The following is an 18,224-nucleotide window of genomic DNA, read 5'->3' on the forward strand; positions in this document are numbered from 1 at the left end:
AAATATACTTCAAGTATCAAAAGTAAAAGTATTAATAGTCTCAAATTCCTTATATTATGCAAACCAGATGGCATAATTTGTATTGCACGTTTTATTGAAGGATAGCCAGGGGCACACACCAACACTCAGACATTCATTTACAAATGAACTATTTGTGTTTAGGTAGTCCACCAGATCAGAGTCAGTCGGGATAACAAGGGATGTTCTCTTGATAAGTGTATGAATTAGACCATTTTCCTGTCAAAATGTAATGAGTACTTTTGTGTTTCAGGGAAAATGTATGGAGTAAAAAGTACATTATTTTCTTTAGGAATGTAATGAAGTAAAAGTTGTCAAAAATATAAATAGTAAGTACAGATACCCCAAAAAAATTAAGTTATACTTTAAAGTAATTTTACTTAAGTACTTTACACCACTGGTATGTCATAAAACCCAAATACATGTGAGAAGGCAGAGACTCTTCTTCAGAAAACAACAGAATGGATGGGAGTGGGCTTCCTCGCTCCATCCACCATGCGGGTCAGTCGGTGTGCACCAACCACTTGATCCAATTCTTCACGTATATTCTTTGCATTCACCTCATGCGGCACCTCAGAGATAACACTCTTCATAGGCGCCCTGCTTCGAAGATCCACACATCACACATTCCAATCTGATATTTTCTTGAGGCCACTTCTCGTTACTCTCACCAACACCACCTTACCCAATGCATCCGCGATTTTCATAGAGACTACAAACGGATCTCCCAGGTAACTCCATCGATCCAAAAACCTTACTCCGACCATAAAAAAAAACTAGGCTTGGATTTACAAGATTACACTACTATTTTACTTCTCTAATTTCCTTATGTATTCGCCACTGTATTCCAATTCTTCTCATCTCCACTCGACACGCCATCTGATTCAAACAGAACATCTGCTTCCGCCATCTTCCAACAACAAGTTCCCGACAATCAGCCTCCCCATCAAAGTTTCCCCTAGCATAGATCAACGCCACTTCTTCTTATTCTTTGTCACGCCCTGACCTTTGATATCCCTGTTTTTCTATATATTTTGGTTAGGTCAGGTTGTGACTAGGGTGGGTACTCTAGTTTTTGTACATTCTATGTTTTGTATTTCTATGTTGGCCTGATATGGTTCCCAATCAGAGACAGCTGTTGTCATTGTCTCTGATTGGATATCATATTTAGGCAGCCCTTTTCCCCACTTTCTGGTGTGGGATCTTGTCTATGTATAGTTGCCTTAGTGCACATCAGTAGCGTCACGTTTTGTTTGGTTGTTTTGTTCATTGAGTTTCGATGTATTAAAATTATGTGGAACTCTACTCACGCTGCGCCTTGGTCCGATCCTTACGATGAATGTGACATTCTTCTTTAAATTAGCATACACCGCCACCTACTGTACTGGAGTGTGAGGTGGGTCACGGCCTCCCCATTCATCCCTATCAACTACACCCATTAAAACCTCACCACTATTCCACTACTTGGCCCTATCTGATCCTACACCAGCCCGGCAGCCTGAGAGGACGGGACGCTATCGTTCAGCACACCTTGTAACTCTTCTGCAGTAAAATTCTGTACACCCAAGAAACTCTGCAGCTGCCACCACATCTATTTTCTGTGATTTACGTTCCATTTCTGCAGTAAGGTTGATAACCATTGGTTATGAATGCTCTCGAAACCAACCTTACTGAAGAAGCACGTTATTCCTATCACTCTCTATTGGCCTCGGCCTACTCACAGGAAGCCTCTTAGGATCCCTCGCCCTGGACCCATTTCCTCTACTACTCTCTTCACTGCCTCCGCAGTCACAGCAGACTGTCACAGTTGACGTCTTCACGGGTCCACCTGAGACCCAACCCGGGACCTAAGTGGGTCCAAAATTCAAACTTTTCCCTGAGGTCCTAGTCAGGTCCTGTTTGATTGACATCAGGTCTCGGGTCTATGTAACTACAGCTGATAGACCTGAATGGACCCGACCTTGGCTCTGCATAGCCCATAGCATACTTATTTTACGCTGACAATGTGAATATATTGACTTATTGAAGGCCAACAGAGAGGACCTTTAAGTCTGTTCCCGAGGCACATGGTGCAGAGTGCCTGCTCCTTCTGGATGGAAGAAACGCAAAAAATCATCACGAGTCCACTTTGAGTTACTTTCACAGACTCCACAGTCCCCAACCTGTTCTCCACCCAACCTGACACCACATATGGACCAGCCAGAAGGCAAGGATCCATTCATTCCAAACATCTCACTCCCACCGGGCCAGAATCATCTTTGTCATCATAGCGACGATTACCTGCCTCCGCAGGTAATTCATTCTCACTCTTGTCAAGTTCCATTTCTGACCTACCAGAGTAATTTTTTTCTTTCTTTTTGTGCTTGACACCAATCTTCCTCACCACCGCTTGCCTCTACACCAGGGCTCTTCAACCCTGTTCCTGGAGAGCTACCATCCTGTACGTTTTCACTCCAACCCTAATCTAGCCCACCTGATTCTAAGAATTGGCTGGTTGAGTAGCTGAATTAGGTTAGTTACATTTAAAGGGAAACCCTACAGGAGGGTAGCTCTCCAGGAACATGATTGGAGAGCCCTGCTCTACACTCATCTCCTTTTCTCGTAACACCACTTTTCTTTTGGTAACAATATAATGGGCTGTCACAAGGAATCAACCGGTGGTTTGGGTGTAGGTAGAGATTGAAGGTTGGCTAAAATGTAGATAAAACTATGTAAAATATTGGACAAACACCCAGGTGATGAAAGGAGTAACATACCTAGGATTGGAAACTCATAGGTAATTGTAAAATAAATCTATATTTTGTGACAATTCCACATACAAAATCCCTATTACATTTCAAGCCTTGCAAGTATCCAAATTAAAGACAGTAAATTATGACAACGAGATCACATTTCTTGTCAAAATGTATTATTATTGCACATTACATTGATATGACTTTTTAGATTATAGCAGTGTTTGGAATTACGTTTTTTTCTTCTCATCTGTGAGATGCATTCATATATTTAATGATAGGTCCAAATACATATTTATATAACCTTGTTTTTTAAATGCATTTCAATTGACAATATGACTTATCCTTATGTTGCCCTCTTTTCCTCCCTCCCCCTCTCCTTATATTCTCCCCCTATTTTCTCCCTTCCTGCCCCTCTCCCCACCTTCTCGATCTCATTCTCCCTCTACCCTCTCTCTCTCTCTCCTCAATGTTCATGTCCCTCGTTGGTCTCATATCCCAGTGTGTCTCCCAGGTGTTGGTGAGCATAGAAGGCCCGGGCCATTTCATTGATGTGGTTGTAGGCTCCAATAGACCTGAAGTACTCTACGTAGTGCCAGAAGTCTGAGGTGGTGTATGGCCAGTATGGGACTGCCGGGGGCTCATCATATGGAACTACAGACACACAGACAAAAACAAATCACAACACTCACTGACTGACAACCCCAAGGAAGTCTACATAATATAATAATCATGTAGGGCCTATCAGCACATGCTACAGAAGGTCTCTGTGTTTGTGTGTGTCTATTTTACCTCCTTCAGGGGTGAAGGCTCTGGCATCTGTAAAGAGGAGAGGGGGAGAGATGGAGAGAAGTTTAGCATTCTGGAGCATTTCACGTACTCCACACACAAAGAAGGGATTGAGAGTTCGGAAAAATTAGCCCCTCCCTGGGGACTCTGGGATACCTGAAGAAACTTTCTTCCTTCCTCCTCAAATATTATTCCTCACTGGGTTTACACACACACACACACACACACACACACACACACACACACAGTGCTCTTTGTCCACATGCAGTTCTCAAAACAAACCTCTCCTTATGTATGCAGAAAGCGGTAATTCCTGAATCCACCATTAAGTCATAGTTATCTCCAGCTCTGAGTCGGTTAACTTCTAATGCTGTGTACTTATTCTAGCACTTTAATATGGATTAACTACATACAACGACACACAATATGGATTACACATATAGCACTATTTACTAATAGATTTGACATAAAATGCTTCACATCAGTCCCGGCCTAAACCCCCTAAGAGCAAGCAGAAGGTAAAATAACTGAGGGTATCCCAGAGGTTGCTGATGATTAGTAATAGTTTAAGGAAACACTGCTGTGATGGAGACTTCTATTTGCAGCCTCATTTTAATGGAGGCAGAGAGACTCACCAGTGAGCTTACAGGTGATGAGACAGAGGAAGAGAATACTAAGCTGAACCAGCAACTTCATCCTGACTTCTGAAAACACAAACACATTATTATAATTGTTTTAAACTTTATTTTCACAGGGAGTCAACACTGAGACCGAGGGTCTAATTTCCAGGTGAGCCCTGTGGACACAATACACATTGAGATACAATATAGACATTTAAAACTACACAATCATAAATACGCAAAATAAAAAAATACAATCATAAACAACAGTTACATTTCTCAGCTACTAGGTCCTCAATCAACACTCTAAACGGCCCGAGAGGACATTGTAAAAACACATATTATACACATAGCCTAGAGTTCATTGAAGAAAACCCCCCTAAACTACTAACTCTAAACTGTACATATTAATCAGAATCAAAACAACAACACTGGGTTGTAGTGAGAAGAGTCTTGTTATTTTTACCTGTGTGTGTCGTTCCAGAGGTGCTGTCTGTCTCGGGGTCTAGAAGAGTCTAAAGCTCACGGCAGGAATGAAGCAACAGGATCCTGTTATAAGATCACACGTCCCACCCAATACACACATACACACAGCCCTCCCCACATACCCTTGACACAACTACACGTCTTCAGTTTGAGGCCAGAGAACTAACTCATGCTGTCGGCATTATATTCATCCCATGAAGCAACCATCACCATTGTTACATAGCTTGACATTAAATCAATCAAACCACATTATAAACTAACAGGTCTACCACTACAGTCTGCAAAGTCTATAAATATAAAATCATGTGATAGATAGATAGAACTTCGATGGTACAGCTGTAGGATCTTAATTTGAGTCAGTTTGCTACAGCAGGAAAATAATCCTGCAGCAACAGTATATTCAAGTGACTATGTGGATTATAATTAATGGACCATTTTGTAAGGGTTAATACATTTTCCATTAAGGGCAAATCAAGTCTGAAATTTCAAAGTGAAAATGAAAATTCTAAGCAAAAAAAATGTTATCAAATTAAAGATCCTACATCTGTAGGTAGCAGAGGTGGGACCAAGTCATTGTTTTACAAGTTACAAGTAAGTCTCAAGTCTTAGCACTCAAGTCTGAGTCAAGTCTCAAGTGAAGACCGAAAAGTCCCAAGTCAAGTCTCAAGTCCTAAACTTTGAGTTTTGAGTTCTAAACAAGGTGCTCTTCACCAAATGGAATAGCATTTCATATTTTTAACCAGAGTAATAGTTAGTATATTAAATTCACGCAAATCATGACTGCTTTTAAAAATATATACATTTATTACTTTCCAAATAAACTTTATATTTCCATGGAAATACATGGGTAGCCATGATAAAGACACAACAGAGACAACAAAAACAAAATATTGCTCTCTGTCTCTCTCCAGATATACTCTAGACACCTAAAACAATCATGCCATAAAGTTACAATCATTTATTAAAAGGTACTTCAAAACAACTGCTACTGAACTTTAAGTAGGCCTACAATTTTAACACTGGCCTAAATGTCTGAGAAAAAAATACAGATCCCAAAGATGGGAGATAAAACCAGAACATGGAGACTACGTGTGTGTGATACATAAACACTTTCATGTTCTGTCTTATCTCAGGGCCCTGTGATGCAAAATACCAAATTCGATAAAAGTCTGTCAAAAAATAGAGTGGCGGCAGTAGCACCGTCCACCCCAGTTTTTTGTTGACTACAGCGTAGTCTTTATATCCGAAAACAATAACATCTTTCCAAGGGCTTCGTCTGAATTCACCTGCCGACCTTCCTCTGCACTGCCACGCGCAACTTTTTCTTCGCTGGCACAATTTGATTGGCTGCTGTCCGAGACCAGCGGGACAAGAGAGGAAACAGGAAACCTTTTTCTTATGAGAGGCGAGATGGGAGAAGGGGACGAGAGGTAAAGCCATAAGGTACAGTAAAGCTGTATGCCTATGAAGTGTCCCAGGACACGTCATCTGACCGGTAGAACTCTGCAGGCAGTCTACATACCACCTGTACTGCTACACCTGTTCCTCCAGTTCAAGTTTTTCTAGTTTTTATTATCACATGCACAAATACAATGAAATGCCTTTCTTGCTTGCTCTTTCCAACAATGCAGTAATAAATATCAGTAGTACTATAAAATAAAATAAAAGTTAAGTACAACAGAAACACGTGAGAAATAGATGTAAGAAGAACATGAGAAAGTAAGTAAGCTATATACAGGGATTGTCACGCCCTGGTCGAAATATTTTGTGTTTATCTTCATTTATGTGGTCAGGCTAGGGTGTGACATGGGTTTTTGTGGTGTGTTTCGTCTTGGGGGTGTCTAGTATAGTCTATGGCTGCCTGAGGCGGTTCTCAATCAGAGTCAGGTGATTTTCATTGTCTCTGATTGGGAACCATATTTAGGAAGCCATATTCTTTGAGTATTTTGTGGGTGATTGTTCCTGTCTTTGTGTTTGCACCAGATAGGGCTGTTTCGGTTTTCACATTTCATTATTTTGTAGTTTCTTCATGTATAGTTTTTTCCTTCATTAAAATATCATGAATCATCATCACGCTGCATTTTGGTCCGACTCTCCTTCTCCACAAGAAAGCCGTAACAGAATCACCCACCACACCAGGGCCAAGCAGCGTGGTGACAGGCAGCGGCAGCAGGAGCTACGAAGTTTAGAGTATACGACTTGGGAGGAAATAGACAGGTGGGCGGGTGACCCAGAGAGAGTGCCGGAACCCGCCTGGGATTCGCTGGAGCAGTGCGAGGAGGGCTATAGGAGAATGGAGTTGAAGAGAAAAGCACGGCGGTGCAGAAGGAAGCCCGAGAGTCAGCCCCAAAAATGTCTTGGGGTGGGGGGGCTCAGGGAGAGTGTGGCAGAGTCAGGGTTCAGACCTGAGCCAACTCCCCTTGTTTATCGTGAGGAGCAGCGATCAAAGGACTTCTGGACTTGGGAGGAGATATTGGACGGAAAAGGACCCTGGGCACAGCCTGGAGAATATCGCCGCCCCAAAGAAGAACTGGAGGCGAAGAAAGCGGAGAGGCGCTGGTATGAAGAGGCAGCACGGCGACGCGGATGGAAGCCCGAGAGTCAGCCCCATAAATTTATTGGGGGGGGCTCAGGGAGAGTGTGGCAGAGTCAGGGTTCAGACCTGAGCCAACTCCCCCTGTTTATCGTGAGGAGCCAAGGAGGAGACCAGAACCAGAGCCGGTGTTGGAGGGGAGTGAAGCAGAGACTGTGAAGGAGTTAATGGGGAAAGTGGAGGAGAGAGTTATGAGGGAGTTGCTAGTTTGGTGCTTTAAGTACGATATTTGCCCGACGGAGCGTGTCGGGGATTTAATGGCACCTGGGTCAGCGCTCCATACTCATCCTGAGGTGCGTGTTAGTCGGCTGGTGAAAATTGTGCCAGCCTCACGCACTAGGCCTCCTGTGTACCTACCTAGCCTTGCACGTCCTGTGCCAGTCCTGCTCTCAGGCTCTCCAGTACGCCTTCACGGTCCGGTCCATCCTGTGCCACCTTCACACACCAGTCCTCCGGTGGCAGCTCCCCGCACCAGGCTTCCTGTGCGTGTCCTCGGCCCAGTACCACCAGTGCCAGCACCACGCACCAGGCCTTCAGTGCGCCTCGCCTGTTCAGCGCTGCCAGAGCCTTTCTCCTCTCCTGCGCTGCCGGAGCCTCCCGCCTGTTCAGCGCTGTCGGAGCCTTTCTCCCCTCCTGCGCTGCCGGAGTCTCCCGCCTGTTCAGCGCAGCCAGAGCCTTCCTCCTCTACAGCGCTGCCGGAGCCTCCCGCCTGTTCAGCACTGTCGAAGCCTTTCTCCTCTCCTGCGCTGCCGGAGTCTCCCGCCTGTTCAGCGCAGCCAGAGCCTTCCTCCTCTACAGCGCTGCTGGAGTCTCCCGCCTGTTTAGCGCAGCCAGAGCCTTCCTCCTCTCCTGCGCTGCCGGAGTCTCCTGCCTGTTCAGAGCTGCCAGTCGGCATGGAGCAGCCAGAGCTGCCAGTCTGCATGGAGCAGCCAGAGCTGCCAGTCTGCATGGAGCAGCCAGATCCGTCAGTCTGCCAGGATCCGCCAGTCAGCCAGACTCTTCCAGATCTGCCAGTCAGCCAGACTCTTCCAGATCTGCCAGTCAGCCAGACTCTTCCAGATCCGCCAGTCAACCAGACTCTTCCAGATCCGCCAGCCAGCCAGGATCCAACTACCTGCCTGAGCTTCCTCTCGGTGCTGAGCTTCCCCTCAGTGCCGAGCTTCCCCTCAGTCCCGAGCTACCCCTCAGTGCCGAGCTACCCCTCAGTGCCTTGCTACCCCTCAGTGCCTTGCTACCCCTCAGTGCCGAGCTACCCCTCAGTGCCGAGCTACCCCTCAGTCCCGAGCTGCCCCTCAGTGCCGAGCTACCCCTCAGTGCCGAGCTACCCCTCAGTGCCGAGCTACCCCTCAGTGCCGAGCTACCCCTCAGTGCCGAGCTACCCCTCAGTCCCGAGCTGCCCCTCAGTCCAGTGGGGTTCTGGGTGAGGACTACTAGGCCATGGTCGGCGGCGAGGGTGGACTATCCTAGGACGCGAGGAAGAGGGACTAAGACATTGATGGAGTGGGGTCCACGTCCCGCGCCGGAGCCGCCACCATGGACAGACGCCCACCCGGACCCTCCCTATTGTTTTGATGTGCGTCCGGGAGTCCGCACCTTAGGGGGGGTGGTTCTGTCACGCCCTGGTCAAAATATATTGTGTTTATCTTCATTTATTTGGTCAGGCTAGGGTGTGACATGGGTTTTTGTGGTGTGTTTCGTCTTGGGGGTGTCTAGTATAGTCTATGGCTGCCTGAGGCGGTTCTCAATCAGAGTCAGGTGATTTTCGTTGTCTCTGATTGGGAACCATATTTAGGCAGCCATATTCTTTGAGTATTTTGTGGGTGATTGTTCCTGTCTTTGTGTTTGCACCAGATAGGGCTGTTTCGGTTTTCACTTTTCATTATTTTGTAGTTTCTTCATGTATAGTTTTTTCCTTCATTAAAATATCATGAATCATCATCACGCTGCATTTTGGTCCGACTCTCCTTCTTCACAAGAAAGCCGTAACAGGGATTCCAGGGTTAACGTGACTAGGCATTTATAGGGGTAAGGTGACTAGGCATCAGGATATGATAAACAGAGTGGGTGTGTTGTGTGTGTGTGTGAGAAAATGAAGTGTGTGTGTTGGAGTGTCAGTGTGAGTGTGTGTAGAGTGTGCATAGAGCGAGTTTGTGACTGTGCATAGAGTCAATGAAACAATTAAATGGGTCATTGCAGATAGTCTGTGTAGCCATTTTGTTAGCTATTTAGCAGTCTTATGGCTTGGGGATATAAGCTGTTCAGTAGCCTGTTGATGTCAGACTTGTTGCTTCGGTACCACTTGCCGTGCGGAAGCAGACAGAAAAGTCTATGGCTTGGGTGGCTGGAGTCTAACAATTTTAGGGTCCTTCCTTTCACACCGCCTGATATAGAGGTCCTGGATGGCAGGAAGCTCAGCCCAGTGATGTACTGGGTTGCCCGCGCCACCCTCCGTAGCGCCATGCGATCGAGGGTGGTGCATTTACCATACCAAGCAGTAATGTAGCCAGTCAAGATGATCTTAATGGTGCAGCTGTAGATTTGAGGGCCCATCCAAATCATTTCATCCTGATGAAGTAATGATGTTGCGCCTTCTTCACAACTGTTTTACGGTTTGTGGATACAGAGGGAACTTGAAACTCTCAACCTGCTCCACTGCAGCCCTGTCGATGGGGATGGAGGCGTGCTCACCCCTCCATTTCCTGTACTCCACGATCAGCTCCTTGGTCTTATTGACATTGAGGGAGAGGTATGAACCCAGTATGAACCACACTGCCAGGTCACTGACCTCCTCCCTGTAGGCTGTCTCATCGTCGCTGGTGATCAGGCCTACCACCGTCGTGTCGTCAGCAAACTTGATGGTGTTGGAGTCGTGCTTGGAGTCGTGCTTGACCACGCAGTCATGGGTGAACAGGGAGTACAGGAGGGGACTAAGCACACGCCTGTGGGACCCCCGTGTTGAGAGTCAGCGTGGTGGAGGTGATGTTGCCTACCTGGGGTCGACCTGTCAGGAAGGCCAGGATCCAGTTGCAGAGGGAGGTGTTCAGTCCCAGGCTTCTAAGCTTGGTGACGAGCTTGGAGGGGACTATGGTGTTGAACGCTGAACTGTAGTCAATGAACAGCCTTCTCACATAGGTATTGCTTTTATATAGTTATTCCTAGATTTATCTAGGTAGTCCTCTTTTCTTATCTCTTATCCCTTCCCTGTGAACTTGTTTCTATAATGGGGAAATGTGTGTATGTGTGCATGCATTGTGCCTGCGTGTGTCCCTATTTTACCTCCTTCAGGGGTGAAGGCTCTGGCATTTGTAAGAGGGAAAGGTAGAGAGACGGAGAGAGAGAAGTTAAGCATTCTGGAGCATTTTCTGTGTGCCTGCGTGTGTCCCTATTTTACCTCCTTCAGGGGTGAAGGCTCTGGCATTTGTAAGAGGGAGAGGTAGAGAGACGGAGAGAGAGAGAGAGAAGTTTAGCATTCAGGAGCATTTCCTGTGTCTCCATGGTAACTGTGCCCAACTCTCAGGATGCAAAACATACACGCCTCAACAGCCCTATTACCTTCCTCCTACATTGAAAAACAACATCTCAAACCTGCCAGTGTGATTTCAATGGAAAGCTTTGCTCCTAAAGGTCACGAAACACGCAGTCAAAAACATCATATTACACTGTAGATTTACACTGTAAGCTTGGCTTTTTTGCTTACTACATGATTCCATGTGTGTTATTTCAAGGTTTTGATGTCTTCACTATTATTCTACAATGTAGAAAATAGTACAAATAATGAAAAACCCTTGAATGAGTAGGTGTGTCCAAACTTTTGACTGGTACTGTAGATGAGTACCTTAGTCAGAAAATCCCAGGAGTGGTCAGTACACGTCACCTGACCCATGTGGTAAATGGAAAGAAGGAGAAAATCCTGTCGATATTGTTGTTTGAGGAAACTCTACCTGAATATGTGAGGCTTGGATATGTGAGGTATGCATTGAGAAAATGTGTCCAAACTATTACAGTGTGGAAATTGTAAAGGATATGGTCACATTTCAAATGTTTAAAGACTGGAGAAGTATAATATTGAAGAATCTGTGAATGGAAAATGTTGCAACTGTGGTGGGGATCATACTCCGGACTTCCTTGAGTTCCCTGTAAGGGTGAAGGAGGCCGAGGTGTCAAGGATCAGGGCTGCCAGCAGATCTCCTATGTGGAGGTGGTGAAGAGGGTCGAAGGGGCGAGAGGCAACAGTGTTGAAGATATGGTGGTAGATGCATTGCAACCAGTTGATAGTGTTTTAAGTAAATCAGGTGATCTGGATACACTCATTGTGAAGGTGGATTTTGTGGCATTTATAGCCACAATGATTAATTGTACAGCACAAGTGTCTAAGAAGTCAAAGAAGCTGGATGTCATTATATCTGCAGCCGAGAAGTGTTTGGGGTTCCAAGACTTCAAGGCAGAAGCACTACAAGGACTATTGTTGCTAGGAAGTGTCCCACCCTCACAGGAGGATTCTGAGGCTGTGTTGGGATCTGATTAGAATTAGGTTTTTACAGAAAAGCATCTTGATTTTGTTTGGTTAATTCATTTTTTGGGGTAGTTAGTATGATATTTTATTTTTACCCAAATGTTTTTTCCTTTTTTGGGATCCTTATTATCCACCCGCAGTAGGTGGCTGAATGCACATTTAATTGTTGCGTACGCCATTATACCATAGTAGAAGAAGACCACGCCCACAAATTGGGGAGAACAAACAGTATTTTCTATTTACACCCATTATAAAAGTGCCAACTTTGTTGTTGATTTTTTTATACAGAAATAACAAAACATGCTGAAAAGCTGCCGTGTTTTTCAATGTAGATGTAACCAGGTCAAAAATCCCGACCTATGGTTCGCAATGGTCCGGCGTAGGGAAATCGAGCCTGTAAGAGCCCTGTGACATCAGGCTATTCCTTGCGGAAGATTGGGAAATTGTGGGGACCTGGTGTCCATGTAAACTACATGGAAAACATTTCATCACGGGCAGGATTGGATGGATTACTTTCCAAATGTAATCTGTAACAGTTAATAGTTACCGGTCCAGAATTTTAATCAGTAATGTAAATTTGCATTACCCAAACTCAGTAGCGTAATCTGATTACATTCCATTACTTTTAGATTACTTTCCTTTTAAGAGGCATTAGAAGAAGACAAAAATGTATGTTACAAATTGAACGACATCTATTGCAGGATAAATCAATGTTAACGTTTACATAGCTGGCCATATATAAATGTTACATTATGGGTTGGTTATGTAGGCTTCTTCTAACCCATCGTTTTCTACTACATATAATTATATGGTTAAATGATATCTTTACATTAAAAACCAATGTTATACCCCTTGATGTTCAAGAATAGGACTTGGAAATATGGAAGTATAGATTAGCATGACCCCAAAACTAAGCACTTATTAGCCAGCCCTATTCTGTTGTTTTTGATTTTGTTGTCATGGAGGACTGATTGAGCTCTTTGAATCGAGTTGAAAAATAAATGCTGCACTCATGGAATGCCATGCTTTGAGCACTACTGAAAAGTGCAATTTAATTGTGAAAAAGTAATGCCATATGCTGCATTTGCTATAGGCCTATTGTTTACCTTTTTGTTGGTGACACATTGATATCTTGATAATATGTTTAAAGGGCAAATCCACAGATGAAACAATAACAAAACATCCGCCCCGCCTCTGTTTTAGTAAAAAAAACTGGAGAAATGTAACCACTCTCAGATTAATAGATAGAGCTATGGATGCAAGGACTGACCATCCATGATATCAAAATGATTGTTTCAACCATGTTCTGGGGCTATATGGTGTTTATTTACAATGTTTATAAACATTTTTTTAAAAACGAGCAATAAAAGCCCCACTTTTATTCAATAGGCTTGGATCCACACTGTTGCAAGAGCGCATTTTTCACTGGTTGTACACTGGTTTCAAAAACTGGTTGATAGGCAGTTTAAATAATGTCTTGAATTCAACCATTGTTGGGTTCAAATACACATGTATATTTGTGAACAGGCATCCACAACAACCACAATCCGTGTTTCACATGAATTCGCTATGTAGATATCAATAATAAGTGATATCCGTATCGCCGTAGACTACGCCACTGCTGTCATTCTTACCTCCAAGTGTTTAAGCAAGTTAGATAATCTTTGGATGCCGACAGCAGTCGCAGCATTGGAAGACATAGTTTGGACTGTAGCCAACAAAAGTATATTCCTGCTCTTTTTCCGCGATCTATCAAACACATTTGGTGTGTCATCATAGTGGTCTCTGACTTGTGGTCAGACTTGCTCAGGTGAAACCAATTTAAATTTGCGCCTGTTTTCAATGCTGATTTGAATGTCATTGAGAAAACAGAGAAGTGTCAAAGATTTTTTTCGCAAACATCCTTTCTGAATTTAAAGGTTGTTTTTCAATGTAGTTGTAATCTGATTACACAATTTTGCTGGTAATGTAACTGATTACAGTTACCGTTTTTTGTAATCGCTTACATGTAACGGATTACATGTAATTGTTTTACTCCCCAACCCTGATCACGGGTTAGTATTGTCCGTTTGTAACTCCACTCACTACTTGTAGTTGAGTTGGGGGGCGCGGTGAGAGTTATATTATTTAAAATACTCTAGTAGGGCTTTCGAGAGATGGACAGGGACTCCGCTGTCCTGACTTTAGGGGGAAGCTGGTTCTACCATTGGGGTGCCAGGACAGAGAAGAGCTTTGACTGGGCTGAGCGGGACCTGCCCTCCGGTAGGAGTGGGAGGGCCAAGAGACCAGAGGTGGCGGAACGGAGTGTTCGGGTTGGTATATAGGGTTTGAGAAAATCAAATTATATTGGTCACATACACATTTAGCAGATGTTATTGTTGGTGTGGCGAAATGCTCTCAGACACCATGAGCGGAGTGCATTGCATGCAGAGCGAGCTGCGCGTAGGGAATGAATAGGGAGTGCTTCTAGTTCCAACAATGTCTAAGTAATCTAACAATTTCACATTTCACAGTCAATGCAACAGCCATAGCCGTAGAGCATGAAACTGCAGGAGCAAGTCACTGCTTTGATGTTTGTAGTGAATGATGGTGTTGTCCAGGGTCAGGCCAAGGAGTTGTCAACCGTGATGGAGAGGTCTTGGAGCAGGCAGACCTTCCCTGGGAGGAAGAGCAGCACTGTTTTTTTTGAGGTTGAGTTTAAGGTGGTGGACCAACATCCAAGCTGATGTGTCTGCCAGGCACGCAGAGATGTGTGTCACCACCCGAGTGTCAGAAAGGGGAGAAGAAGAGCAGTTAAGTGTCATCCACATAGCAGTGATAGGAGAGACCATGTGAAGATATGACGGAGCCGAGTGACTTGATGTATAGAGAAAAGAGTGCTTAAAACCAAGCCCTGGGGGAAACAGTAGTGTGAGCATGAGAAGTCAGCTTGGGAAAGGCAGAGAGCCTCTGTGACACAGAGAAGAGTGGTCCCAGTTGAGTGAGCCGCCTTGAAGCCTGACTGGTTAGAGTCAAGAAGATTGTTCTGAGAGAGATAACTAGAGTGTTGGTCAGAAACAGCACACTCAAGGGTTTTGGCTGAAAAAAAGAAGGGATACCGACCTGTCTGTCGTTTTTTACTTCATAGGGGTTGAGTGTTGGTTTCTTGAGGAGGGGAGCGACTCTGGCTATCTTGAAGTCAGAGGGGATGCATCCAGTGGTCAGGGATGAGTTGATGAGGTGAGGAATTGGAGATGGTCTGGAGAAGGGATGAGGGGATGGGGTCAAGTGGGCAGGATGTCGGGCGGCCGAACATCACGAGTCGCAGGATTTCATCTGGAGAGAGAGGGGAGAAAGAGCTCAAGACATAGGGTAGTTGTCTGTGAGTAAGACTAGTGGACTCAATTGGCCTTTCTTAAATGTTGTTTTGTAATTGACTAAAACAAGCAGAAAACAAGAAAATTGCATTTAAAAGGTCAGGTTTTTGCTGTGAGCAAATAGGGTAACCAAGGTAAACACGGGTTGTTTTCCACACAGGCGGGCAAGGCCGCAACGTTCTATTCAATACCGACTGGGACTATAGGGAAACCCTTTTGGGTTTCAGGTAGAACCCTTTTGGGTTTCAGGTAGAACCCTTTTGGGTTCCATGTAGGATCCTTTCCATAGCGGGTTCTACATGGAACCCAAAAGGGTTCTACGTGGAACCAAAAGGGGTTCTCCCTGGAACCACAACGGGTTCTCCTATGGGGACAGCCAAAGAACCCTTTTGTAACAATTTTTTTCAGAGTGTAGTTACCGTTACTAAGCTGTGTGTGTGTGCTTGTTTGTTCTCAGGCCACAGTGTCACAGGACGTCTGGTCTGACACTGTGAGGCATCTGAGGTTGACACCGATGGCCTCCAGGTCACCATGGAGGCGGCTGATGACATCCCTTGGCAACGATCGTGTCCGGGAAACGATCCAGGCAACGTCGACGGAACAAACCAAATAAATCAATTCACATACCAATACTTTATTGAGAATCAATGTATTCAACTACAGCAGTCAATTCCAAAATCATATTCCGTTACAAATTGATAAGGAAGTCTGTGCAGGAGTAGACCAGAGAGAAACTTCTGTAGTCTGTAGACAGAACCAAGTATGGATCACCTGGTAAACCTAGACACACACAGAGAGACAGGTGAGGTAGGGGCTAGGGTTGGGGGCTAAGGGTTGGTTTGGGGCTAGGAGCTAGGTGTAGTTGGGACTGGGACCGGTACCACATCTCACCTTTGAAGAAGATCTGGTTATGAGTGTTCATGTTTATGGTTTGACTGATTTCATACAGTCTGTGATGTGAGTGTATGAGTTCTATCGTGGAGTAGTGAGTATGTGGCCTGTTGGCACTTCCCTCTCTCAAATACAGCAGGCAGCTTCTCTGCCTCATACCACCTGCCCAGGTATTACACACCATCTAGAAGTTATTTTGAGTTACTATTACTTTTTTTACTGTGTGTGTGTGTGTGTGTTAATGTGTGATAAATTCCATCTCAATTAACACTGTGTGCATGCAGTTATCTTGGTGACGTTGAAGTCCTGTTGAATTGGGGGTGTGGGGCATCTTCCCAGGTGAACGGTCTGAGCATGTGCAACCGATGAGGTGACCAGGACAACACACAGTACCTAGCCACATAAACACATGATCAGACACAAAACACACAGCAATCTCACACATAATGTTAGTGGTAATTGAGATGGAATTAAGACTACTGTGTAAATAATACATTATATACATACACAGACATAAAGACACACAGTACCTGCAAAGGCTGCATATTTTCTCAGTAGCCACTCAGCTCTCTTGGAGAAATGAAATGTTAACATGATCACACAGCACTCTGCCAAATGTCCATGATCAACCTTTCTCCAATATCTCTCATCTGACATCAACCTGGTGTATCAGACAATTGTATCATATTCATTTATGTGACAATAAAACATATATTACATACACATTTATATATATATATATATATATATGAATATTTAAAAATATAAAGAATATTTGGCAAATGTTTCTATATATTGTTTAACATAATATACTGTACAGGCATATCACATTTCCAGAGTGAGATCTCTGATAGTTTTAAAGTTATGCCCCATTTTATACTCTGAGAAATTTCACAATTGGCCCAGCGTCGTCTGGGTTTGGCTGGGGTAGGCCATCATTGTAAATAATAATTTGTTCTTAACTGGCTTGCCTAGTTAAATAAGGGTTCAATTAAAAAAATACGAAAAACAGCTCTCGTTTTTCTTCATAACACATCCTCCAAATCACCAGCAGAGGGCGACCATTTTTAACCCATTTTCACATTCCCTCTGTTGGTAACGCTTGCAAATTGGTCATAACTCTAAAAGTAGCAGAGATCCCACTCTGGATCTATAGAGTAGGCTATTTTATGATCAACAATATATTGAAACATTAGCCAACATTCATGTTTATATTTTGTTATATTAATAAATAAATGCAAGAAAATGTGTATTGAAATCAATATACTATTCATATTACAGAGCAAATGGTAAAGCTTCATGTGACACCAATTTCTGCCTTGTAGCACCTACATTTGAAACATTATGGAGATTTAAAGGAGTACGGCCAAAATTTCACAAATATGCGCTGTTTAGTAGGGCGAATTGAGTTATTGCACATGCGCACTTCACAGACAAGGCGTTCCCCAACGAAAATATAAAAATAAATGCTTGAACGCGCCAACAGAATCTCACTAGCTCTGCCACCTCCCTGTATGTTGTGCTTACTGATTAATTTGCTATTTGGACACGACAGGCTCTATTCTATCTTGTGTTAGTTATACAAATCATTGACTGAGGTCTGTATGGACATGATACACAGGAAGCCTATGCGTTTTTAATATGTTAACACAACAACAATCCGACATGGGTTACACCACATCATGAAAATATTGGCAGTGTTGAGAACAGTTCTGCAAGCTGTCCAACTCAGGCAGTCCATTCAATTGTGGTCGACCGAGCGTAGAAGCTAGTCTGAAAACTTTAGACATATTTAATCACTTCTAATTCGTAAAAGAGTGTAAAGTGCTTGGCCAAATTATATTACTACTGGACTGGTGACTGTTGAGGTGGGTGATCAGTCAAGTGAGGGGACAATAATGAAACTGAGCACTGATTGGCTACATGTTGAGTTGCTTGTGCCCAGAGCACACGGTCGTTTGGTGAGAGAGACAGATGAGTAGTTACATGGAACTGGAATAATTAGCTAGTTAAAATAATTGTATTTAATCAACAAAGACTTGAATCGGCCAATAATATATTAAATCACTGTTAGCTAATTGATGGAAACATATTCATTAGATAGCTTGGTTAGGTAGCTAACAGTTTTAGATAGCTCAGGATCGCAATCTGGATCGCAATTAATGTTTACTAAAGTTAGCTTAGCTAACTAAGAGATAAAAGTAACAACATTGCTATAAAAGTAGC

The 18,224-nt window shown here is 43.9% G+C and overlaps 2 protein-coding genes across 2 annotated transcripts; both read right to left on the minus strand.

The window, feature by feature from the left end:
* Positions 1-2,894: 2,894 nt before the first annotated feature.
* Positions 2,895-13,475, minus strand: LOC115104566 (otospiralin-like). The gene is made up of 5 exons (XM_029625922.2): positions 13,386-13,475; positions 4,626-4,674; positions 4,175-4,243; positions 3,543-3,569; positions 2,895-3,404 (listed from the first exon to the last, which is right to left on the minus strand). Exons 1-5 carry the CDS (start codon positions 13,449-13,451, stop codon positions 3,217-3,219), a joined length of 399 nt encoding a protein of 132 aa, XP_029481782.1. The 5' UTR covers positions 13,452-13,475; the 3' UTR covers positions 2,895-3,216.
* A 2,085-nt stretch (positions 13,476-15,560) lies between these two features.
* Positions 15,561-16,543, minus strand: LOC135563695 (apolipoprotein D-like). Its single transcript, XM_065006793.1, has 5 exons — positions 16,529-16,543; positions 16,289-16,391; positions 16,055-16,173; positions 15,800-15,921; positions 15,561-15,708 (listed from the first exon to the last, which is right to left on the minus strand). The coding sequence occupies exons 1-5, from the start codon at positions 16,541-16,543 to the stop codon at positions 15,561-15,563; spliced, it is 507 nt and encodes a 168-aa protein (XP_064862865.1).
* Positions 16,544-18,224: the final 1,681 nt, after the last annotated feature.

This window comes from Oncorhynchus nerka, linkage group LG22 (genome assembly GCF_034236695.1).
Source record: "Oncorhynchus nerka isolate Pitt River linkage group LG22, Oner_Uvic_2.0, whole genome shotgun sequence".
Classification (NCBI taxonomy): domain Eukaryota; kingdom Metazoa; phylum Chordata; class Actinopteri; order Salmoniformes; family Salmonidae; genus Oncorhynchus; species Oncorhynchus nerka.

What these genes read in the sequence shown, in the direction of transcription:
- LOC115104566 (XM_029625922.2), bottom strand. Translation starts at nt 13,451, where the DNA reads ATGTCTTCCAATGCTGCGACTGCTGTCGGCATCCAAAGATTATCTAAC. An exon ending in ACTTGCTTAAACACTTGGAG is followed by an intron (nt 4,675 to 13,385) that starts GTAAGAATGACA and finishes CGTGAGCTTTAG; the next exon opens with ACTCTTCTAGACCCCGAGAC. An exon ending in AGCCTTCACCCCTGAAGGAG is followed by an intron (nt 3,405 to 3,542) that starts GTAAAATAGACA and finishes GTGTGTCTGTAG; the next exon opens with TTCCATATGATGAGCCCCCG.
- LOC135563695 (XM_065006793.1), bottom strand. An exon ending in ACAGGACTTCAACGTCACCA is followed by an intron (nt 16,174 to 16,288) that starts AGATAACTGCAT and finishes TAGATGGTGTGT; the next exon opens with AATACCTGGGCAGGTGGTAT. An exon ending in ATACACTCACATCACAGACT is followed by an intron (nt 15,922 to 16,054) that starts GTATGAAATCAG and finishes CCCCAACCCTAG; the next exon opens with CCCCTACCTCACCTGTCTCT.